The 25,705-nt window shown below is 39.8% G+C and overlaps 1 protein-coding gene across 3 annotated transcripts in view; it reads right to left on the reverse strand.

Annotated features, from left to right (window-relative positions):
- Window positions 1-839: 839 nt before the first annotated feature.
- Window positions 840-25,705, reverse strand: part of PDZRN3 (PDZ domain containing ring finger 3) — a 144,143-nt gene continuing 119,277 nt past the window's right edge. For all 3 annotated transcript variants that reach the window (XM_074603050.1, XM_074603051.1, XM_074603052.1), the window contains 7 exons: window positions 17,509-17,762; window positions 14,950-15,037; window positions 7,347-7,445; window positions 6,402-6,464; window positions 5,436-5,537; window positions 4,230-4,346; window positions 840-3,264 (listed from right to left, as the gene is read on the reverse strand). In XM_074603050.1, the coding sequence (XP_074459151.1) occupies window positions 1,714-3,264; window positions 4,230-4,346; window positions 5,436-5,537; window positions 6,402-6,464; window positions 7,347-7,445; window positions 14,950-15,037; window positions 17,509-17,762 (2,274 nt within the window). In that variant the 3' untranslated portion in view covers window positions 840-1,713. The remainder of the gene's footprint in view (window positions 3,265-4,229; window positions 4,347-5,435; window positions 5,538-6,401; window positions 6,465-7,346; window positions 7,446-14,949; window positions 15,038-17,508; window positions 17,763-25,705) is intronic.

The raw sequence follows: 25,705 nt of genomic DNA on the forward strand, positions 1-25,705 counted from the left end.
GTAAAAGAGTTTACTGTGCAATATGGTGGACATACATTCAATGCTAATTCAGTGCTAGTCCATAAAAGGAGTGGAAAAAACCTTGAACAAATCTGTTGTTTACTTCTTGATAATAGACAAAATAGGCACTGATAAACTGTTAATCTCTCCCCTTCCAAATTTACACTTCTGTCATTAAGATTGTAATTTTTGCTCTGTACAGTTAAGACGGATGAGTCCAGAACAAAAACTTAGAAGGGTTTGGGAGCAAGTTTTCTGTGGGGGCAAAGGAAAAGGGATGGAGAATCTGGGAGCTATTCGTAATGTGTCTATGTTACTTAATGCAGCAGAACATTCCAATTTATATCTGACTTCTTAATTAGAAATAGAAAACAAGAAAAGGAGCGTAATACCTCTTTGACATTTAGTTTTTGTCTTTTTTACAATCTCTTTTAATTTATGTATGCTTTTATTTACATATTATCCATTTTTAATGCAAACCCACACTGAAGGTTGCAGGGGGGTTTTATATACCACTAAGAAACCATGAAACAAAGCAGAACAGGAGAGTGGAAGTCCTATTTCTTTCTCACTTACAGGTCATCTTAAATGCCGTGTGAGTTGAAGATACACATTGCTCGATTCTACCCTTGATATTCCTTGTACTTCTGTCTTCCCTCCATCTTTCCTTCCCTCAAGAAAACCTCAATCCAAATTCCCCCCAAAGTCAGGATGCAGATTATTCTGTAAGGTTTGACTCCCGTAGGTGGTCCTGGCATTCCTGCAGCACATGAGTTACGCTCCAGGGAAGAATACTCTACGTGGTGAAACCAGAAGGCAGTCAAAAGAATTTAAAATAGTTTGAAATATAAAACAATAATTTATTTTACTTCATTTTACTTGTTAACGTTTGTAGCTAATGATGATTTCATGAAACTGCTTTTATAATTCAGTACATTCAAATCTATAAAGCAAACAGTTACTACCATGGGCCTTTCAAATTCCACAAACTGTCTTATATAAACAAATTAGCTGTACATGCACATTTTTTCAATAGGTTGCAACATTTGCAAACATGCTTTAAAATCCTTTAAAGCTTCAGTATAGTTTACTTTGCTTCAGGCTTTTCAGATGAAACCTATATGCTTTCTTCAGAAACCTTAAAAAGAAAAATGTTTAAATGTTGAGCATAATTCTAAAAACTGCTGTTTGATAAATGTTAAATATTACACGAGAATGACTCTAATTCGGAGTTTAAACCTTGAGCTAAATATTGATAAACAACACTGTGTAGAAATGAACAACAGCAAAATAATATCACAAAATACAGTTTCACAAAAAATACCTATGTGCAGTTGCTCTTGTGGGTTTCTTGCATTTTTTTTTAGATAAAGAAAAGCATGGGTACCTTTTAATATGAATATAGTTTAAGCAAATTACCTGTGTAAGTATGGTTAATACATTTCTGATATTTAAACACTTCATGTAAAAGGTAACAAGTAAAAAAGTACAATCGGTGTTCCAAAAAGCACTGCTAATATTGCCTTTGAAGGAGATGGGCAAGCTTCCTCTCCACTTCATAACGGAGAGCCTGGCACCCACAGTTGTAGAGTTCAGTATTTGAACCATAAACTTGATGACTGTATCTTATATACAAAAATCTTGCCACATTGAACGAGGCATTGATTTCTACCCCAATGGTAGTGTTTTATGTACATAATTTAGCAATGGCGATTATACAGTAGTCACTGACAGGAAGGAATTGTACACCCGTGTGCCGTCTGGTGACTTCGTTCCATGGGTTAGCAGTTCTTGGATTGTCATCCAATTGTCAAATATTTTTTTATTTCTCTTCTTCATCATTTTTTTGTGGCTCAGTTCAATGATGTTCATCTCTTTCTTTTCTTCTGCACCTTGCTGTTCCTTTAAGCAATCTAACCTGCTCTGCATCATGAACTCGCGCCGCCTCCTCTGCTCCTTCGCTTTCACCAAATGCTGCTTCCGCTCTTCCTTGCTCCAGTAACGGCCCATCTTCATTTCACTTATGGCGTCATCATCTGTCGTCATACCACTGCGCTCCTCCTTAATCTTTATGGCACGTTCCCTCAGCAGCCTGTCCCTGACCGGCCTCTTCGTAATGTAGCGCGTCCCATCGCTTCTGACCTTGACTTTCCACTCCATCCTTGGTTCGCTCTGGCTTGAGTTAAAGTCCTTGCACATACTCACCAGGCTCATTTGGCTCTGTGCGTACTCCACTGCTGATTTCTGTTGGATCAGCTGCATGTAGCTCTGATAGTGCTGTGCGTGGGCAGGAATATGAGCATGCTTGTATGGAGAGTGATGGTACGGGGAGACGTAGGAACCAGAAGGCTTTTGACCATGAGTAGGGCTTTTGCTTCCATCACTGGCTTTTCTCTCCTTGCTTTCCAGCTGCTTGCCAAGGTCGGGATCTTTAGCAGAGGCATGGCATTTACCAGTGCTGGATTCATGACTTTCTGAGCCAGCAAATAAATTCTTTTGGGAGACATTATATGCCACTGCCCCCTCATTACCTTGACAGTTAATGCCTTCTGCAGTTCTGCGTAGCGAATTGTCAGGGGAGATCTCCAGCGTGAGCGGTGTGCTTCGGCAGCTTTCGCCTGTGTTATACGCGCTCGAGCTATCCTTGTCAGACTTCTCGGGGAGCTCTGTAATGTCTGAGAGCTCATGCCTGCGAACATCGATGCTTGTGTTATAGTTGCGGAACCCACTATTATGTAGCATCCAGGGCTCCCGGTACTGATCTTTCAGCTGCTGCATCTTATGAGCTCTCACGATATTCAGGCACTCTAGCTCGATATTGCGCAGCTCCTCGTTCAGCATCTCCAGCTCTCTGTCAACACTTTCTTGGTCGCTTTTACTCATATCCAGCGTGCTGTTATGATAATACAGACTGTAAGGGTTGGCAGACTTCACCTGGCACTTCAGTTCCAGCAGTTCCCGGAATCGCTCGCATTCGTCTACGGGGATGCCGAGGAAGTCGACATCTGTGCAGTCAGCTGAGATAAATGACTCATTGCTGAACTGCATATCGCCACTTCCAAGGGTGTCGTGACTGTACGTCAGCTTCTTCTGGCTCCCCAAAGTGTTGGAGGAGGTGGTGTGATCATCAGCATTGTTCTCCTGCTCGGAGCTCTCATCGTTGCGAGTGCTGTCGTCTGTGCGCCCCACGCCACTGTCCTTCTCATGCTGGTTAGATAAAATAGTGGCTGTATCTGTGGTACCTCCATCCTCCTCATGCTTCTTCTAACAGCAAAAAATGAAAGATGGAAAGAGAAATTAGTGCAAGGACATAAAATATTTCAGGGTGTTTATTTTTTAATAGTTTTCTTAATCTGTCACTTGTTACGCTTTCTGCATCTTTGTCTTTTACTTGTATGGAAAGAATATTATTAAGAACTCATAGAATTGGTGACCGAAAGCACAGTCTGCTGTGGATGGCTTTTTCAGAAGAACCCTGAGGTCTGCTTTTCAGTTATATAGCAAAAACAGTAGAAGTCACATTTTCAAAATGTTTCTTCTCCCACGTAAGGGCACAAAAGTATCCAGTTCTACTGTGGTGCCAAAGTGACAGTCTGTCTCTTCAAAAAATGTGGATGCCACAAAGGATGCAGAGTTTTAGAAAACTCTAGAAAAAATACTCTAGACAAAAACTGAAAAACTACTCATGGACTTTTATGATTGCATTTGATCATGGCAGCGTGATGGGGAATACAGGCCCAAAGCTGCGGCCCTGCATAAACCTTGCTATGAAAAGTCTTTTTCATTGCTTTTCTCCCCATGTATAGACCTTATTTCACTCATTTGCCAGAGTTCTCCATTTGGATTTTAAGGTTTCAGGAAGCAGCCTGTTTTCAGTAGGTTCATGCCTATCAAACAGGAAGTTTTATAAGTTAGCTCTCTGCCTGATATATCTACCGTACACCTCCCTCGGACTTCTCTCAGTGACCACAGCCAGAACAGTGGATTTATAAGAACTGTGATCATGTTGTAAGGGGCAAAATAAAAAAAAAAATAAAATAACATTTTAATAAAAATATTTTGGTCCCTGAGATCAAGTTTGTGGATAGTCTTGTAATATCTTGATTTTACAGAAAGTCCTTTTGCCTTGATCATCATTTGAGACACTAAGTGTATTCAGTCAAGCTCAGTATTGGAATATTGAGTGCAATGTGAAGTTTTGACACCATTGCACAACAGAACGGCAGTACCTGCTGAAGCATGCTGGCAGTAAATTGCATTGCCTGGTGGTGCTGTTCCTCCAACATGTCCATGTGCAAGTCATCCAGAAAATCATTTCTGTCATCATCCATCCATCCTTCATCCAGCTATGTGAAAAGGGAGAGAAAACCCAAACCAAATGTTGTCAAAGGAATGAAGAGTGACATAAATTATGTTTGTTCTTTGTGAAAAGTGATTGGGAAATCTTAGGAGAGTCTTTCCCATGTCCTGTGAAGGAGCACACATCTCCTTGTGCTAAGTGTGGGTATTGACTGTCCTGCCACCATATCCAGCAGCATGGTTTTATCTTCAGCGGCCCTTTATATGTGAAAGAAACACAGCCTTTTCATCCATGGAAATACTTCTAAGAGTTGGGGCTGTTTTGGTTTGTGTGCGACTTGATTAGGATGTATAAAAACACCCAAAAGCCCAAAGCTTGAACACATCACTGGCGAGGCGGCGTCGAGGGCCAGAGGGAAAAATGCTGGCTAGGGGTCTGTAAGTTTTTTGTGGTTTTTTTTTTTTTTTTTTTTTTTTTTTTTTTACTCCCAGCCTCTATTATCCCCAAGGGAAAGATCAGAAACATGTAGGCGAACAGGCTGGTCATGAGCCTGACCCCGTGTCTGCAGGTGCTGGGCATGGGATGCTCTCATAGCACCGGGAGCAGAGAGAGATCAAATAATAGTGCTCTTGGCTGTTTGTTCAACATCTTTGTTGTGCTAATCCCTGCTCTACAAAGGGATCTGGTGCAGCCTTTCCCTACAGCTGAGGATGCCTCTTGACAGTATTTAACTACATTAAGAGATGGTGTATAAAGGGCTAAATAATAGTTGTTTTAATGAATGAATAATCAATAGCTATAGGAATGAGAGTTCAGTATGTTCTTCAAAGTTATGGCTTGAAACCATCCATAATACCTTGCAGTGATGTTTGTAATAGCATTGCAGCATATATAAATCCCTGAACGTCTTATAAATTAAACTTTAATATACAATATATATGTAAGCACTGTGATTGCTGAATTCCATTATTTTAGACCGTATATATATGTCCAGTCAAACTATATAATACGGTTTTAGGTAGATCTGGTAGATTTAAGTATGTTAAAATTATTCAAAAGAATCTAACTGCTTTCTACAAAACAGCAACTCATTTAATTAAGATTCGAGAGGGTTTTTTTGTTTTTGCTACAGTACCTGAATTTCTGGTCTTGCAACAAGTAAGGAGATATTCTTGCTCTCTTCACTGGTGAGAAGTGCCACAGCTTCTTCTCGGTTCTGCACCTCTATGCCATTGATCTTTAAAGAAAAGAGCAGCAGAATTAAATCCCTTTGTAGGGATACTTCAACACTGCTGAGATGAGCTCTAGGGAACTGCGTGGCTGGATAGATGCCAGCGCAACACAGGCCAGGCACGGTCCCTGTTCAGATAAGTGTTGGGCAAGCGTTGGTTTGGAGACGTGAAGCTATTCCATACCTCTGCACATGATGTGCAGAGCATTGTTATGAGGACAGGAGCTGGAGGAGGAAAGCTGGGCAGGAGCAGAATCATAACATCAGGTCTGGTGGGTGGAAAGGATCAGGAACACCCCTGTGTGGGACAGGTGAGGCTCTGGATGCTGGTCCCAGAGACCGAATTGCATGTGGACCTCTACTTCTGTTAGTGTCTGTAGAAGGTAGACCCTTTCTGAGAGAGCCGCTGTGGTGTAGGATTGTTGTGCTTGGGAGACAACTCATTCTGGCACATGGCAGTGGGTGCTCAGCCTGCTGAACGAGTACTGACATCCCTGTGAGGAAATAGGGCTGTCCCGGGAGATTCTGCAAAGAGGAATAATTACTTGGGCCAAAATAGAGGGTTTCTGTGGTAAAAGGAAGACTTTAAAGTGGAAACGTATCAGAATATGTGCTGGGAACAGATGACATCTGCTGACAAGACGCTTAGCCTGCAGAGTAGGGCCAACATAGGGCTTTATTGCTTTACGTGGCCAGGACTGTCAAAACTTGACTGAGATATGGCAGAGGAAAGGGAAATAGCCTCAGAAAGTTAAAAGGAAGCGTATGAATACTAGTCTGAAGGGAATGATTTGTAAAAATTATACTGAAATAAAGACATCGCAGTAGATTATAGTGTGTTAGCAGACTTAAAACCATTTACACGCATACCTGAATAATGCGATCCCCTTCTCGGAGTCGACCATCTTTTGCAGCAATACTGTTGGGGTCAATCTACAAAATAAGAGAACTGTGAGTGCTCTGGAGGTTTGAGACTCAGAAACCCAGACTTGGTGATATGACTGATGCTGGAGGCCAGTTTGTCCACCGTTGCTGCTGTACCTGTGGCTGTTATATCTTGCTTAGTGATTGCAGGACTTTTCCTTGCTTATGTCAGACAAAGTAAAATGCAAATTAAAATGATCAAGTCAAAACCAAAACATTTCTTCCTGGGATGTGTCTTCAGAGAATGTAGGTTTATCTTGTTTGCATGATATCGAGTTACCTCATCATTTAACGTTTTGCTTTACAACACAGTGCTCTGATTAGAACCATTTTTCTGCAAACAGAACAGGAAGGATTATGTCCTAAGTGATGCATTTTAATGGAAGATTTTAGATTTAGTTATGAGTTTCTTTCCCCAAACTGCTGCTACTACTAATTTGAAATGGATCTATGTGATGAAAAAATTATGTATAAAATGCTACTTATTTCATGAAAGGGGGAAAAGAGAGACAAACAGGCCCCAAATCTTTGCAAATAAAAATGTGTGGGTTTTTTATTTATTTATATTTTTTTCTGGAATAAATGAGAGCAAAAATTAAAGAGAGGGTATACTAGAAATACTTTGAAAACATAATCTGAAATTGAATGCTGAGACTGTGTTAGGGGAAAAATTAACACTAAATGTTAATATAACAAAGTTTGACTTCAATGGATGCAGGATTTCACTCAGTTTGGAGAAAAGGAAAAATAATTAGATTTCTTCCAATTACTGCTTTGTGGCTGTTTTTTGAACGTGGTACAAACGGAAGAAACAGAAGATAAATGTCTTAAATGCCCAACACTGCAGTTTAAAAGACAAATTGTATCTTATGGAAATCAGCTCAATCTTACCTCACTCACATAAATACCCATGTCATCTTCATCATCCGTTCTGTAACATACAGTAAGGCCAAGCTTGTCCTGGCTGTTCACTCTATGTAAATCTACTTCCTGAGGTTTAAAAAAAAAGAAAAAGAAAAAAAAAAAGCATTCTCAGACATGGCGAGGCACTGGTGACTGATGGAAGCAATTCTTCAAATACAATGAAAATATTTTGCTTAAGTGATATAGTGGATCTCTTTTCATTTCACTTGTAGACGAGGTTAACTTACTGAGCAAAACGTGATTATATGCAGACAATCAATACCTGGGGCATTTTTGACCCTTCAATCAATATGAAGTCATTTTGAAAACAGACCTTTTATTGATCTTAAAGAAGAAAAATTACCTATATTTCATGTAGTGGTAAGTCTTCAAATGCTGAAATACTTATAAAGTATGATTTCAATATTTGCCACAGCTGATATATATTTCCTTAGAAGCAGGGAAATTTTCTGGCTTTTCAGAGAAAAATATAATACTCTATTACATTAACTTGTGTAATTTTCATGACATGATGTAATAAATTTCTCAAAAGTGAGACTGAAAATCAATATATTGTCAGCAAAGCATTCAGTATTGGTAATAGAAATATAATAAGCAGTTCAGTAACTTGCAAGGGCTTGGCTGCCGCAAGTTATGGTTTATCATTCTAGTGCTCTTTGGTGGTCTTGTTAGTCTTGGAGACTTTTAAGCCATCTTAAAAATCTGTGTTCTTCCTCTCTGCTTTTTTGCCACAAGGTTTTCATGTGGGTTATTTTTTTTGCTACATTTGTTCTGCTGCTCTGTGACAGTGGTTGGCATATAAAGGGTTGTAAAGTCCGCGGAGATGCCCAGGAGCTGTGGGATGCCCCGGCTGGTGCGCAGTCTGTGTAACCATCCGGGGAGCATCTCTCAGCTCTGCCTTCTTGCTTCCAAGGGGCATCCCGGGAGCTAAGGAACCCTGGGGTGCCTAATGCCTTAACCAGCTTATTGCGACTGCTGTGTCAGTCCTGAGGGTGCTGCTGCAGGGAGGAAGGATGCTTCTTCATAGGTAGAGGTGTAATAGCAATGGAAGGTCACGCTCCTCTGCAGCTAATGCCAGGCAGGATGGAGGTGGTGGCTGTGGGGCTCGAGCCCCATTGCTGCGAAGGGAAAGAGCGGGACCAGGCAGAGGGGACAAGGGACACAGGCTGGGAAAAAGGGCACAGCTCGTGTGGGATCTGAGGGCTGTCCCAGCGCAAGGGCAGAGCTTGCGCCCATCCGTTCCAGGGGAAAAGTCCTGATAACACAACTCATTATTTCTGACCGTCTCTCTGTTTTGACCTGTGCTGTGCCATTTGTAAGGGGCAAGACAATAAAACAAGCTGATATGAATAATTTATTGGCATGTCTAGATGACAGCTGCCAAGATCAGCAATCTCCTGTTATTTACTTGTCAACATGTGTAATTTCTTTTTTTTTTTAAAAAAAGACGCATAGCTGTAAATGTCCGTGACATTTCAGATGGTATTTAAATGGCTTCAATCAATAGTATCCATGGTAAACTGCTGCTCTTTTTCTCCCTCTTTTGTTACTTAAAGGTTTGAACACAATGCTTTAATAGTGGGGGTTTTTCAGATTTCTAAAGCTTTTGGGGCATTCTAGAGAGGAGATGGAAATTCGTCAGAAGAAAAGATGAGACAAAGTGGATTCGATTCTGATCTCATTTGATCCTTGGGAACGCCGCTGCACTCAATGCGCTTATTCTGCATTTAATCATGGTGCAAACTGGGGATGAGGTGGGAATTTGTGCATTGGGCCTAATCCAGGCCTCGAATGGTTCCCGTATTTCCTGCATACTTTAACAAAAAGATTTCATGTCTTGAGGGAAGATTTTATATAGTTTACTCATTTGAAAATGTGGCAATGAAACAGTGGCAAGAAACTAGTGCTGTAGCTCATTATGCTGTTTGTCATACTGGTAGTGAAAATTTATATATAATGTTAAAAAAACCTCACAAAAATAACAACAAAAAAAGCGCAGTGACTTTGGCCATTAGTTAAATACATCCTATGTAACCATAAACATTTGCCAGCACCCTTTGGAGCGGAAGGAGAGGAGGGAACAAGCTATTAGTTTCATTCTTACCTGCTGCATGTTGTAAATAACAATAGGTGCTTTTCCAACAGTATACAACTATGAAGTGTATCATTATAATTAAAAACTAAGGATGGGTTTACATTTAAAATGCCCCTGTGATATACTAGAAGGTAATAAGTCATCTGATAAATTCAGCATTTTATATTTTAAAAGGAAACTGGATATATATTGTTTAAAAACACGCTCACAAATAAGGCAGCAAAAAGCTAAAGCAAACAAAAAAGTCTTAGAGCAGGTGTTTAGAACCTGAATTTTTATGAGTAATTAGTTGACAGACTTTTACCCTTGGGTACAATCCCTTTAGTCCTTGGTAGGAAAAGAGTAAGTGGGTTTGAAGCTACCCAAGTATGATAATTTTGTGTACTTAAAGATAGGAACAGCTGCTTTCTGTGGGTCTTTGCATCAATAAAGTTTTAATATAATCATAAAGGTTTGAAATATTTGAGAGATAAAAGTGTGCAATTCCAGTTGGAGTTGAAGAACCAACTCCAGAATCTTCAAAGCAAAGATTATTTCCCATGTTCAGAGTAGAGTCTGTATAATGCCCAGATACATGAAAGGGAAAAACAGAACAGAAAATTGGCACTGGCAAGTACGGATACACAGTACCTTCAGTAATTGTACCAGGAATTAATTAAACTCTAGGAATTAGTATGGACCTAGAGAACTTGGAAGGTGTAAGTTCACGTGCTTGCAACGCCACTGGGCTTGCTGTTTCTTACTCCTCTGTCTTCAGTGTTGCAGCTCTGGAGAGTCCAAGGGCCTGATCCTGTGAGCCCGCAGCCGCCTGACCCGGTCCAGGGACCCTGCCAGACACCAGCTCTGTCTGAGTAGTCTGGTGTCTTAAGATGAGAGAATATTCAGTGCTCACCTGGGGCTCAGATACTATCGCCATGAACTGTATGTAAAATAATATGAAGCGTATCAGCCGCCTCCGCTGCAGAAGGGAGGCACTGGAGCCACTCAACACCTGGGCTAGATCTGCAGAAATGGGTTAGCAGAGAATGGGGGTAAATGTTGGGGCTGCGTTAAGATCATAAATGGAAAAATCTCCTATATGATATAAATTTTACACACATGCAGATAATTAAAATCTGCTTCTTTAGATCAGGTAGAAGTGACATTTTGAGAGATGTTCCAGAGAAGTTTTTGTATGCTATTTCAAAACAGCGTCTGCACAAGAGATCTGTCTGAAAGATTATTGGCTCCACATCAAATGTAGAGCCAAGAAGAGCTCAGAGAGATAGTTACCGAAATCCATATGGCATTTGTAGCAAGACAAGAAGAAATGAACATGCACTATGACATTATACCTGCATCCGCTCATAATAATGAATTAGGAGTAAGTGATAATAGTAAATTAACCTCTCTAAGCTCAGAAGATCCTTCATTTGCAACAGATTATTGAATTATTGTACTGCTGATTTAAAATTACAGCCTGCCTGCAAATTCATAAAAATCAAAATCCTTTCTCTAACAAGACAGAAATGACCAGTAGAAATCTGAAATGAGAGGACAATGATGGGTAAAAAAAAGTTCAAACATTCAGAAAGCATTATCCAGATCTTGCATAGTAAGTACTCTGTCCTTTTGTCTCTCTCTGTAAAAAGTGATGGCTTTCTTTCCCTGCTGACTTCTGAAGTACATGATGAGCAGGGCCCACTTTTTTGCTACTCCATTAATAGGTTTCACCTAGAAAAGAATGTCAGGGAAATAAACATAAAGAACTACTTCCTTTTATGCTATTTGAAGCCTTCTTAGTACCTTTTGGCAACTGACCCTGGTACAGCAGGAGGAAAAATCTTGTTCTTGCTGTCTTGAAGCTAAAGAAACTGATCTTTACATTTGTCTTTTTACATAAATGTGGTTTTAAACATAGGCAAAGAGCAAAAACCCCACCCCTCCACTTTTCAGAGAAGAAAATTGTATAAAACAGGTTTTCTTTCTAAAATTCTTTGCCCTAGAGAATAAGTAAAAATCTGCCTGGAGGTTTCTGTGCCAGCCCAGCTGCGTGATGGTAATTCTGTGATGGACCACAGAGGCTGGACTAGCTTAACTCCTCCATGGTGCTGGGGAAGGTTGGAAAAAAGCGCATCTCACCCTGCTGAAAAGGGGCTTTGGATGCCTAAGTAAGATAACTTGAAGGATGCCCACGCTCTTTGCCAAGCAGGTGGCCAATGGTCCATGATTAAGACCTTTCTCATGCAGTAAGAGGTGGTAAGGCCAGGTTGGAATCCTCCAGAACACTAAGGGAGGACACACTTTCAGTATTAGCTGGTGAGCAAGTTGAAATGTTTTACCACTTTTGGATTTGTTCCAAACGAAGAATATACAAACACTTGTCTTAGAAAGTACAGTTGTGAAGGTGAAGGAAGATGCTGCTTCTTAAACCTTTATATATTCAGTTGCTGCCTGAGCAGGACTGCTAGGGCTGACGTCTTTTGTATTCAGAGACATAGGAATGCTTTGAGAAGCCCCTGATCAGTGCAACTTCCTGCAGAGCAGGAGTCTTCATGGAAAAGAAGTATATTCACATAAAGATGCTTTCAAATGCTTTATACCCAGGATGAAATAAAAATTGCAGAGTGCCTGTGATGGAGCCAGCTGATTCCCATGTTCAGCTAGTTGCCTCTCGCCTCTTCCCCTCCCTTGCAAATAGATTATTGGAGAAGTAAAAGAAAACTTTCAACCAAAGTAGCAAAGTAAAGGGGAGAGCTCGAAACCCTGGCACTCAGCTTTTATTTACGGTTTCCTCAAAGCAGTGAAGTATTAATTTCAAATTTTGAAGCATGGCTTTTGGTGCTGAGTGTGTTCATTTTTTGCTGATCAGCTGTTGGGGTTTCACACCAGGAACACGGTGCGAGCTGTGTGCTGGGAGGGCAGAAAGCCATTTGAATGAATCTGTTGTCCTTCAGTCTTTTGACGGGAAGGCTTCATTTCTGTCCAAGACTGAGTGAGAGTACCAGAAGGGAGATTTCTTAGCAGTTAGCAAAGATTTCATGTAGTTTTTCATCTCCAAGCTGTACTTAGTCTCAATTCAGCTGAGTTCAGTTCTCTGCTCAGAAAGAAAACAAGTCCTACATACAAGTTGCACATCAGAAAGGGTAAAGTCAGAAAGTCAAATGTGAGAGAACAAGCCCCCTTTTTGATGTGGAATGTTCTCCTTTGTAATCTGAGAAAATTAACACTGAGAAAGCCCTCACGCGGGCTGTGTGTCTGACAGCTGGCCAGACTTGTTTGAATAAACATATTAACGCCTAACGCTGCTGGGGAATCCTGGAGTGACATTATTCTTCCTTTATGAACCTGAAATGACTTCTGGCTGGGCCTCTGTGAAGAACGAATGTACTTTTAATTTATTATAAAGTAGTAGTTCAGGATTTAGTCCCTCTTTCCTTGTGGCATGTAAACTTCAAAAGAAAAGAAACAACATTTATTTATTTTTGTAGTAGGGAATATATGGCAGTTACCTCTGCGTCATCAATTTTAAGATAAACGTTGAGAGATGAAACTGAGAACACAATTTTGGCGTCTTGGTGATACTGCCAACATAAATTCCTTCCTACGGATATTTATGTTAGAAGCTTGTTGTGAACTTAGGTATTTCACTCTTTTTGTCTTGTTTACTTGTTACAAATCACTAACCAGTCAGTTGCAGACCATAACAGTTTAGATGAGGAGCTTCTGATTTAAATTCAAAGCACATTTTATGGACATAGAAGCCCAGAAGGCTGACTTGATGGCTTTCTTACTTTAGACATTCCTGCTGCAGTCAATGAAACAGTGCCTTTGTGGTCTTTTAAAACATATCTATCAAAAGGCAAACAAAAAAGCAACTAGCCAGTTGAGTCCCTGTTCGCACTTTGACCTTACCATTGATCATAGTCTCTACAATTTGAACAAGAATCTTTAGTGGTTTTTAAGAAATACTATTAGGCTACAGAGACTTTTCTAATGTTCATCTCCCCGCGTTACTGAGCTGATCACCTTTTGCCATTAAGTACTATATCAATGTCAAAATTATTAATGCTGTGGTTTAAGGCATATTAACGTCTGGCTACTGAAGTGCACGTGTTTAAACTGTTTTCAGCTCAACTGGTTGACCTTCTAATGGAAGCAATATAATTTATCCACAGTATTAGATTTCCTAAAAGATAGATTTTGAAAAGACACTGCCAGAAAATACTAATTTGTTCTATAATTTCCCCTTAAGACTGAAATCTATATGGTACTTGGTTTTATTTAAGGGAAAAAAAAAAAAGGCACTTGTTTGAAAAGTAAGGCCTTGAAGTCTGCTAAACAGCATTTGTTTTACTGGCACTTTGATTTTATCCTGATTTTGATTTGCATTTGTATACAGAGATGAATTACTACCAGATCTGCAGAATTTGAGAACAGCTTGCAAACTTTTTATGGGGTTTTAGTCCTTGATGCTGCAAACATTTTTATAGAAAGGAACAACTTTGTGCTTATAGAATGACCGAACCCTGCTCCCATTGAAGCTGTTGATAAATCTACCACTGATTTAAACAGAGCTACAGAGAGGTCAGCATCGCTTGCCTTAACAAATAAGCCTGAGCAGGATCTAAGAAACCAGAAGTGCAAGCAAGCTAAGAGTAAACTATTTGCTTATTAATAATCTTGAATGTATTAGCTGTATCAGACATCACTGGTGGGATTTAGAAATATTGAGATACTTTACTGCTATTTATTACAAATGCTTAAAACACTTCAGTGGGTCAGTATTGCTTAAGTACCTTGGAGAACTAAGTCCCACAATTGATACGCTGCACTCTGAATGGTTGGGAGCAGGTTATTAAAATGAAGAATGAGAAAACTGAAGATGAACTTCTGTTGGGATATACAAGTACTAAAACCACAAGTGATTTTTAAAGATTTGGCAGGAAAACGGACTTGCATACCTTCATGACTGCTTCAACTTTTATTATCTATAATTTTATATGTATACATATGTAAATTTTCAGTAATGAAAAAGGGCGGAATGGCTTAATATAGTGGTATATCTAATCTGGTCTGGTCTTGTAAACTTAAAATACTTATAAATTATATAATCAAGAACATCTGCTTCTCAGCTGGGGAATATTTAAGGGAAACTCACACATTTTACTGTGACTATGTGGAACAGGTCCTGCCGCTCAGCAAACTTGCAAAGTCTTTCAGAAAGTCTAAATCAGCATAGTTATACAGAATTTAATTAATGGAATCAATGACTTCATTATTTATGTTAGATGAAGACCTGGCTCATCAATCCATGGTGCACAGTTAAATACACTGCCAAAGGCACCAGTAAGGTTTGCAACCTGCAAAGTAACTAATGAGCAATGTTATTACAGATATCTTTGAAATGTCTTCTCGCTTTATATACAGTATAAAGACTGTGACACGCATGTGTTAAACTTTCAATAAATTAAATAGTTACTGAAGACTAAGTACCTCTAATTCCAGCTCATCTCGGTCCATTTCTTGATGAATTCCTCCCATGTAGTCATTTGGGTCATAGTATTCATGGACTGATGGATGGCTGGAAAAAAAAAGGTGCATTTTAGGACAGAACTTAGCATATGAATCTACTCCAAGCTTATAGCAAGTCATTGTGACCATGATGGACTAACAAACAAACCAAGAAGTTGCATGTGGTTAATTATATACATTATGCCATTTACACCAATAAATGTATTAGACATGAATTACATTTATTATATGAAGAATCTAAAACATTTGGCAGCTGATGATGAATGAGAGATTTGTAAAGAGTCTTAGCATTTATTAATGATTTTTCTCCAAATGTGAAGCTGACTTGAGTAAAAAATATACAGAGAGAGGAGTAGCAAAGTATGGTAAGAGGTACCCGGTGACAGCTAAGTGAGCAGGTATTTGCCAGGGTTCAAGATGAGAGGGAATACTAGATTATTTACTCGTGAGCTCAGGTTATTTGCAGGTGTGCAAGTAAAATCATCCTTGCCTACTTGCTTGGTATTTTTACTTTGCCTTTAAGACGCAAAATTGTATCAAGTTGCTAAGTATTATAAAAATAATTTGCCACTCAACTATTTAGATCAACAGGATTCTGTTGATTGATTTGAATGCAATAAACTGTGCATAATGATTTTAATACTATTTAAATGTGCACCACTCTTCATATTGCCATTCGCTATTAGCATGCTGCTTTTTACAATTTGAGCTCTTGGGCAGTTTCACCGTCTACACTTTGGAAGTTGTAAGCAGTGTAATGCTCTTATGGGCACTTTTTTCTATGCTGGAATTTTATTTCTGCAATGAAAGTAAACTCTCTCTAATTCTCGGTTAACTAAATATATGTTTCTTTGTAAGTGTGAGGCTATTTACGTAATGGCATCTGCTAATTGGTTAAGATAGCCAAGTTGTTACATGCAGGCTAGATTAATTTGAATGGAATTTGTAGAAGTTACAGGAAGCATTAGGAAAAAATGCCTGTTTTCTTGCAGATGCCGGGTGACAGGACACTTGGCTGGCCACCTGACTGGCCTTGTACCCAGTGATCGCCATGAGGCCATCTGTGTGGTTCTGACCAACACCTACAGCTCAAAGTAAGGCCACTGATGATGCCAGCAGTTGGAATCTAACGATTAAGGGGCAATATGAAGGTACTTGATAGGACTGAGCTGGTATTATGCAGGCATATTGCAACCTAAATAATTCATCATGCATTAATCTTTGCTGTTTTCCTAATGTAGTTGGCTTTGTAGTTGGTCTTTGAGTACCTTCAACTTTCTTGCAAATGTTTTTGGGGGTTTGCAGTATAGTTCCTCTAGGAATAAGTGTGTCCTCTCCACAGTGCTCTAAGCCCTGTTGCTTTTTCATTGCAAACAAGCTCAAAGCTATAGCCTTTTGTCAAATGTTTCTGCTAAAACCTGCAGCTGTGCTTGAATTTGCAATGGGCTGGGAATAGGTGGCCACGCAGTAATATCTGATGGAACCATCTTTCAAGTAATCAGCACTGAGAGTCACGAAAGGAGCAGACGTTGCAGAGAGGAGCCCAGTTCCTGGCTGAATGTGAATGTTAACATGCTGTGAAAGTCGCATAGGAGCAGTACAGGACCAGTGCCTGTTTGTAGTCAAACTCTATTTCTTAGGAGTGCTGATGAGGATGTTCGGAGAGGCGTGCTGAGGTGTTTGTGTGTGACGGATGTCCACAGCTCGGGTGGTCGGTGGGGGTTCCCCTTCCAGAGCTGCACAGACATCTGCACACCAGCACTGCCTCTCACCATGTGCAGGACCATCTCAAAACCAGATATTGCTGCGGATTGACCAGACCACGGTCCTATACACAGCAACAGAGACGTTCAGAATCCTTTCTCTTCCTTTTTCCCTTGTGGAGATGCATGGCAAGATGACAGGCAATTTGCACAGGTTCCTTGGGGAGCCGTTTTCCTCTTGAACAGCGTGTGAGGGCGTGGTGTGTGTGTGCCAGGAGATAATTGTCATTTTTATTTGTAAGTACAAAAGCATCAAACTACCATTAACAATAATTAAAATTTGATTCTAAAACATCCATGACAGCACTGGTAAGTAATTTTAGTCCTAGAAAATAATTTATTTGAGTAACAACGCTGCAGGGTTATAATAAAGTAATTAATACACTGGAACAGAATGTAGCAGCTCTTAGCATCACACAATTTATGGCAGCCATAAAAAATAAAGTTAAAACATAAGCAACCCAAAGAGGCAGTGCGAGGAATTACAAGAAGCAATAACTTTATCCATCAAATGCCAGCAAAAAATGAGTTTTATGAGGCCGTGTTGTGACTCAGTGCCATTACTCATGTGAATAATGCCTTGCTAGTGTGTAGAAAAAATGAAAACGTTTTGAGTTGTGGCTCAATGGTGTATGAACCCTGGTTACATCTGGGAGTACAGGTTCACCAGCAAGTAAAGGTGAGTTTGGGAACTACTTCTAATGTGCCACATTAAGGAATGCAAGGATTTTCAAGGGCTTTGCAAACTGTTACTTACTCTTCAGGTAGGAGATACGGGTCCAGCACAGAGACGGGTGGAGTAGGCGAGCCCATCTTGCTCAGAGCCATGATGTGTTCAAAAGTGATGTCTGTCTGCGTGCCCACATCTACCAGCTGGGACTCATGAGGGGGAGAGAAGACCTTGGTGCGTGGAGTTCTTCTCAGAACCTGCACCACAATGGGCTCCTTGGCTGTTTTGAATGCTTCAACTGCCTGCTCATGTGTTGCTTTAGATAAATCCTTCCCGTTGACCTGCGGGGAAAAAAGCAAGCAAAGTATTGAGAGAAACAGTCAGAAAGTTGAGGATATCTTTATGATTTTGGCTGTTAATATAAAAGTCTCAGCTTCCATCTAAAGGTACATACAGCAAGTACTAGGAACTATTTACGCGCTGTTATGCATCTCTCATTTTCCCCTTGCACTACAGTAACTTTACAAATCCTGTGCTCTGTTTTTAGAAATTAATTAAAATTTTTAGAAATTAATTTAAAAAATCCTGTTTTTTATTCTGATAGGTAGATTTCACTGGGCTCACTCTTTGAGCTAAAGTACAAACCAACATCCTATTTGTTTCTTGCAGATTAGAAATCCCTCAGCCCTTGTTCAAACAAAACAGGTCCTTGATTCTCCTGTCATTTTTTTAGTTTTTTGTTTGCTTTTTTTTTTTTTTTATAAAATCTTTTAACCCTATTACTGAACAGAATTACTGGGACACAAGATGAAATTACAATATTATGTATCTTTGTCTCATTAACAATTTTTCAGATTAAACATCATGGTGGTACCCATTCACTGCAATAAAAAACTAGCATTTTAGGGATGGGATCCCTGTAATGGTATAAGGAATAGAATTATTAAGAAAGAAAAATTATTGGTGCTTTTTCAAAATCACTTTTTTTCTGTGTAGCTTGGCCATTTCCCACCTTCAGATCTCACCACCATCACCTCCTGGTTGAGTTATACAAAACAGAACTCCTTTACTAAACACGACTGGGAGACCCAACCCAGAACTACCAATACTCGACATGCCAGGCCATGGAAGGTGGGGGTCTTAGAATCATAGAATTGCCTAGCTTGGGAGGGACCTCTCAGATCATCTAGTCCAACCATCAGCCATCAACCTAACACTGACAAAAACCATCACTAAACCATGTCCCTCAGCACTGTGTCTGCCCGGCTTTTAAATACCTCCAGGGATGGTGATTTCCACCACTGCCCTGGGCAGCCTCTTCCAACGCTTAATAACCCTTTCAGTGTAAAAATCCACTGCTCCTATCTCAAAGGAGCAATGAAGCTCCTGTTCACAGCAGCAAAACCGAGATGAGGCGTTCAGTTTTAATACATGGTTCACAGTTTCAAATCTTTGGCGAGCAGAGGTGTCCTTCCTGATCCAGAGAGACATCTTGAGCACTTCCAGCCCACGCTGGCTTTGTGTTTCACTCATGCTTAGCTTCCCTCCTCACATGGTTTCTAAGGAATTCTTCCATAAGTATCTAAGTTTACCCAGGGGCTGTGAAAGAGATGAGGTCATATTTGTCAGAATTTTTATAAAGCTGCAAAACCATAATTCTTATTTGGAGTTTTCGTTCGTGAGAAACATTAATGTTTCTGTCTGTCTCCGACTGTACAAACTGTAATTTTAAGGGAGCTAAACACAATGAACTGTGTGGAATGAACTGAAAAATGGCAACTGTGGTGAAAAGCCTGAACGTGTGCCCACTTCCTGCTGTTCCCAGCCCAAGATGGAGATTTCTTTTGAAATTCAGCCTGAGACATCTGCAAATCCAAAAGGTCTCTGGGATCATATGCAAAAAACTATGATACAGAAATAGTGGGAACCACTAATAACTCCAGTAAGTTTTTATCCTATTTTAGTCTGCAAACTGTTGTCATTTTAATACAGACGAAAAGAAGCAATTAGAAACAAGCTGCCCAGAGCAATGTGTTAGTGAAAGCTGTACAGTGAAATTAGGATCCTAAAGCAACATGCTATCATATAATCGTTACCTTGTTCTTTGGGCTGGGGCAAGTGTTGGCTGAGATGTAGAGATAAGCTGCAATTTGAGATCGGACGATGCCACTAGCATTGACAGTGAGGGCCCCTATCATAGCGGTCCTCCTCGTCAAGGAGCACGCTTTGTTTATATATTTTCTTTAGGAATGATGTCTTACATTGCACTCCTTCCAGTCATGCAGCTATTGACTTGAAAAATTACATTATTGTATCAAAGGTATGAGTTGCACAGTGGGAACTGTTGCCTTCTGCATGGCAGTGCATGGAATAATAGCATATTTTTTTTTCCAAGGCATAAAAATAATTCATTACCCTGATTGAACATAGTTGCAATAGTGTCTAGCATCATGTATTAGTGGTCGCTGGTCATTTAAGCATTTTTGTACGTGTCTGAAATGTACACTGATGTGGTGACTCTGCCACTTGAGCTTCTTGAATATGAATGAGAACTCTAAAACATATGTCCAGGTTCAGGTATCTTTACTTGTATTGGATCGCACTTAGTTCGCACGGTGCTCTGCCATGTTTAATCCCATTAAAGTAGGTGGGGCAACTGAACGAGTGACATAACTCAGCGCAGTAACTGAATTTAGCCCGTACTTAACGTATTGCCCACAGCAAAAAGCTGGGGTGATAATAAAGAGGGTTAACTCCAGCGCAGAATCGATTGAAAAGGCTAAATTCCTGCTGAATTACCTCGTGCACATAACACTTATTACGCTGTCATCTTTGGTTTATCTTAGAGAGGCGATGACACCAGGTTTTTTGTTAAGCCAGCGGAGGATGGAAGGTGTTAGCAACACATTTACATTACACAAACACTTGTATTGACTGCGATTGCTCACAGTAATGCATAGCATGTAAAGTTTGCCCTGGTCAAATTAAATATCATTAACTCACCCAATTGAGCAGATTACTTTAAAACAATTTGTACAGCTGTAAAATTAAGTTCAGTATAATGTTTTCTCTGGAAAGAGGAAATGCTGATTATGGTTACAGTTTTATTATTTGCTGCAAATTAAATGTTGCACATTTTATTGTGTGCATCCTGATTTTTTTTGTTTCGGTACAACTAAATCCAACAAGCAATGAAAAGAAAAGAATTTAAACTGCAGAAAGTGTAATGTTTTTCAGAAATGTGCTCAGCATAACTCTTGACCAGGAAACTTTTCATGTGAGCTGCTTTCTACATCTTTATGCTAAAAAACTGGTGAAAACATGCAAAGGATAACTTTCTAGTTTATTCCCCAGTATTGTAATTAAATTGGGTTACAGACAGTTTAGCACAGGTCTGCATTTTAGTTTAGGTTCCTTAGGGCATTTTATTTCTGCAAATCTGTGCACTGGCACCCTCTTTGTACTTTCATATATATATATTTTAATACAAATGATAATAATTTCAAAGTCAGGTTGATACATGCAGGGAACAGGCAGTAGATGGACTGTACCATAAATTGTTATTGTAGGAGTTATTTCCAAGCAGCATCCTGACTGTTTTCTACAAGCTGCTAATGCAGGAAAAAAGAGAAGTGCTGTGTAGCAAGGGAGAAAGACGTGAGACCAGATCATAGAATCTGGGAGAAAAGCCTGCTAAATTTTAATCTAAAACCTCTCCTTCTGCAAAGGGGACGTTCTGGAGAAAAGATTTGTGACTTTCTGGGATTTGGTTTTTGGTTGGGACTCAGCGTTCCCTAGGTTTGCCTGCTGCCCAGTGCCCTCTCTGGCAGCAGAACGGATACACGGGGTTTTCACAGATGCCCGTTCATCAGCAGCTTAACTGTAGATGCTGGACAGTGAGTCAGAGCAGTGAGGAGCATGCCCTCATCTTGTTCTGCTTCATTTGCTTCCAGGGCAGCCCCAGCAGAGGGGATGGAGAACACCCCGGGGCAGGGGTGTGAAAAGTGCTGTAAGTAACAGCATTGTTATGCCGCTCTGCCAGAACATTTCATCTTCTGTTGCTGGGCCCAAGTCAGAATTGAGCATTTCATTGGGAATTGGTATTCAACAGTCTCCACTTGGCCATTTCAGAATACTAGGATTCTGCCGCGCATGGTAAATAAATAACTCTAAAAGGGAGTTTGTATTTGATGTACATACGATTTTATATCGTGGGTTTGATAAGATGGCAATGATTATAGTAAAACGAAAGCATAACTCACTGTACTGTTGTTATTATGGGTTTCTTAATGCACTGCTAAAATATGGTTGGGGATTTGGTCTGTAAAAGTTGATAATTCTATGAAATATGGCAGCATCCATATCATATTAGGCAAGCAATTCTCTGGACAGTAGATGTTCACACGAAGAATGGTTTCAGGGTCAGTCTGCAGATCTCTTACAAGAGACTGATTCCTGAACTCACACTGGGTGGAATCCTTTTAGCTCTGCGGTTTCTCTTTTGATCAGCAGTCTTGGCCAATGCGGTGCACTGCCGACCTATTACGGGTATTAAGAACTGCACTAACAAAATAAAGAGTTAATGGGTTGCACTGAGCTAAACATTTAGATTCTGAATACGGAACGATGGAATAATATGCAATGATGCAAAAATATGCTTTAAAGTGATTTATAGCAGGGAAACTACAATGTCTGAACCTGGCCTCTTAAAAGCCTATGGTAAATACTGAGCAGTGAATAGTTTGTATTTACTTTTTTTTATAAATATTATTTCCCATCCCAGCACATCAGTATCATTTTCTGTTGTAGGGACATGAAGATGGGAATGCTACAATATTTGAATAATGAAAACTAATAATTCTGAAGTCGTCTTATGTATAACAGAGCCGATCTGCTTTTTTTTTTTTTTTTTTTGTCTGCAAAAAGTAGCAGGTATTGGTATTTGATTTTTAGTAACACAAAAATCATGCAAAAGAAAAATATACTGAGATGATCTCAATGGCCTGATTTGTGTTCTCTCTGTAGAATTAGCACTAATGGATAATCTTGAGTCCTTCTGAAACTTCAGAAAATAGATCATATTGATTAAAATGTTAAGTTTCTCTCTGGAATATTTGTCACAATTGACAAACAATTATTCCCAGTGCTTCAAAGCCAATAAATATATCTGTAGAGTTTCACTTTGTTAAAAAAAAAGTGGCTCTATAATCATAGACTTTATTCCTAATGCTGCTGAATTGTACTCAGCAAAATTCTTCCTTATAAATAGTTACATCTGAAATAACCCAGAAAAAAAAATATCCATGCATATGAATGCTTCAGAAGACTGCCAAAACCTACAAATATGCATAATTTCTTAAGAACCTTACATGCCATGTGACAGAGACAATGGGATCTTTCATGGCACAAAAGATGGATAAATTAACTTGTCTGAAATGTTGAAATGCTTAGCTTTTGGACCTTCTTTGCGTTGGAAATATATTGAATATGGAGAAAGCTGTAGTTAAACTGAAGTGGATGTAGTTAAACTGAACTAAATGGACCTTGATGAAATTTGTGGTGGAGCCAGATAGTAGGCTTAGCAACTGCGTGACACACAGAGATAACTGCTCTGAATTAAAACCCTACGGTAAATAAGGAATGGATGCTTGAATTTTTTTTAATAGAAATTATGTAGTGATTATGAAATAAAATAGTATTTGAGGCACTTTATAGTGTAGTGATCGCTGTACATTAAATTCTTTTGCACAAAAGTAGGCTGCAGAGAGCACGCTACCTAAAATCTACACTGCAAAGGCAAGAAATCTATTGATAAACATGGCATAATCCTGTCTGGGAGGTCAGTGTCTCCTAGAAGTTTTCTTTTACTATTTGGAATGAAAATAAAATAGTCACTGGAGCTTGATTTGATTCTTACTAGTCACAGGGAGTTTTGCCTTTGGAATGCCTCAGTTCAGGCTCTGACTGGAGCAGAGATGAGTCCAATAGCAAAGCAAGATGTTACGAAGCAAGCGTGCCATCAGCATTGAACTGACGTGGCCAAACTCTGATAATATAAAGGAAGATCCTGGCATGGTCAGTTAAGGTAAAATGTGATGTATATTTGTAATTGAGAAAGAGATACGATGCAACAAGGTATAACAGGGGAGCTGTGACATAAATCCAAGTGGAGGGTCCCATCAAACAAATAAATGGAAATGATGTCTTAAAGTCTCATTTCAGTCATGGGGCTTTCATTAATTCCTATTTCCAAGAAGTAAATGGTGAGAAAAATAAACAGGAATTACTAAAAAGAAAAAAAAAAAAGATGACAGTATATGCTGCATCCGGCTGAAGATGGCAGCAGCAGGTGAATGTCACCATTGACCCCTAAACATCAGGTGAAACTGCTGAAGAACAGCCCATGACAGTTAGGAGATGCGAAAGGAACAAATACAACCTGACTATACTTTAAGACCGAACTTCTAAAAGCTGTGAAGGCCAGAAACGTTTGAGTGCTACCACGGAGATTACAGAGTAAAAATTGGCAGTAGGATCTTGCTGGGTGTAGTCTTGGTAAGACCCAAGTGCATTCTTGAGTCTGTTTTCAAATCTCTCTTGCTTTGGTGGCTACTTATTAAGTAGCTTGTCGTCTGCAGCGTGTTATGAACCTGCATCATCTCAGGTTGGATGCATGTATATTATAGAGTATAGGATGCTACAGTACACGTGGCCACTAGAGAAGGAGAAAGAATGAATCAGTGATGGGTGAATCAACAAGAAAAGGAAGATAACCAGGAAAACTACTCATGTCTTTTTAGGCTTGCGAAGAATTTGCACTACCAAGCTAAGCCATGGCTTTCTATGTAATTTCCATATACTGCAAGTGTATAAAGTATTAGATATAGAATAGCTTCTCTCTCTGTCAGAGCTGTGCGAGGCGTTTGCCATCCCTCCTTTTGAAATCTCCCTCTTCCTCTGTTAATTCTGGATATATGTCACAGTGAAATACCTTTGGTGAAGACAGATTTTTCTCACGTTGTTTTATACCATACGCACATGCTTCTACTTTAACAGTTATTCTCCTGAGAGGTTTGGTATCCCCCAGCAATTCCTGAGCCAACTGCCACTGTTTAGGTGCTGATTTCAGGGCAGATCTTCCCGAAGTGGGGAGGCTGGGAGCCCTCCGGCCTTTGCGCTGGGAGGACTCTGAGGGTGGTGAGACAGTGGCCCAGGTTGCCCAGAGAAGCAACGGTGTTTAAGGCCAGGCTGGACGGGGCTTTGAGCAAGCTGGTCTAGTGGGAGGTGTCCCTGCCCATGGCAGGGGGTTGGAACTAGGTGATCTTTAAGGTCCTTTCCAACCCAGACCATTCCGTGATTCTGTGGAAAGGCTGTGCCTCCTGTGCAAGTCAATGGGAGTCTGCAGCCATGACTGAGATGAGAATTGTACTCTCTTACTAGAAAATATGTTCTTCTTTTTGTCTGAGGTACAAGGAAGATATTTTGATAAGATAGTACACAGTTGTGCTATTACGTAAATGTCATTTTATCAATGGCTGCTGTTTAATTATTTAGCAAGGTAAACTATTAACGTGTTTTATTTTTCTAGGTGGGTAGAGAAGACTAATTGCCACTTTGTTGATGGCAGAGAGAAATTGGGGGCTTTCAGGTGTATCAAAATGTGCCACTTGTTTCCATAGACAAAATTTCCTCCTGGTTACCACCGGTTCTTATTTTCTTTTCCTTCTGATACAATGCTTTTGGAAAACTCAGCGTTTGTTCTTTCTCTTTCCCTGTGACAGCAGAATTTACGCACCTGGGTTATTTACACAAGAAAGATGGTCCTCAAACAGATTCCCAGTTTCCCATTTGAGCCCTGCAGAGCTGGAGAGGCGATGCAGGGGCGACGGGACAGGGCCATGCTAGGAAGGGGTTTGCAGAAGAGGGTGAGGACACTCAATGAATGTAGGAGTTTTGCATTCAAGCCTGTGCAAACATCATTTGCAATAGTACAGATGAAGTAACTGGACATTGGCAGTAACTGAAAGGTTGAGAAAGCCAGAAAATCCCTGCATATAAGCATTTATTGTGTCTAGTTATAATTATTTTTTACTTTATTTTTGCTTAAATAGTGTGTGACATTGTTTTTGGGTGTGGGTGGTATACACCAGAAACTAGAAAGGTTTCTGTAAAAGAAAATTATTTTTCCATCCATCAAGTTAGACTGATTTATATGGGTTTAACATCATGAATGGTAAACATTTGTATGCATTGTGTGGCTTGTTGGTTCTTCTATGCTTCACAA

This window comes from Larus michahellis, chromosome 10 (assembly GCF_964199755.1).
Source record: "Larus michahellis chromosome 10, bLarMic1.1, whole genome shotgun sequence".
In the NCBI taxonomy this organism is placed as follows: domain Eukaryota; kingdom Metazoa; phylum Chordata; class Aves; order Charadriiformes; family Laridae; genus Larus; species Larus michahellis.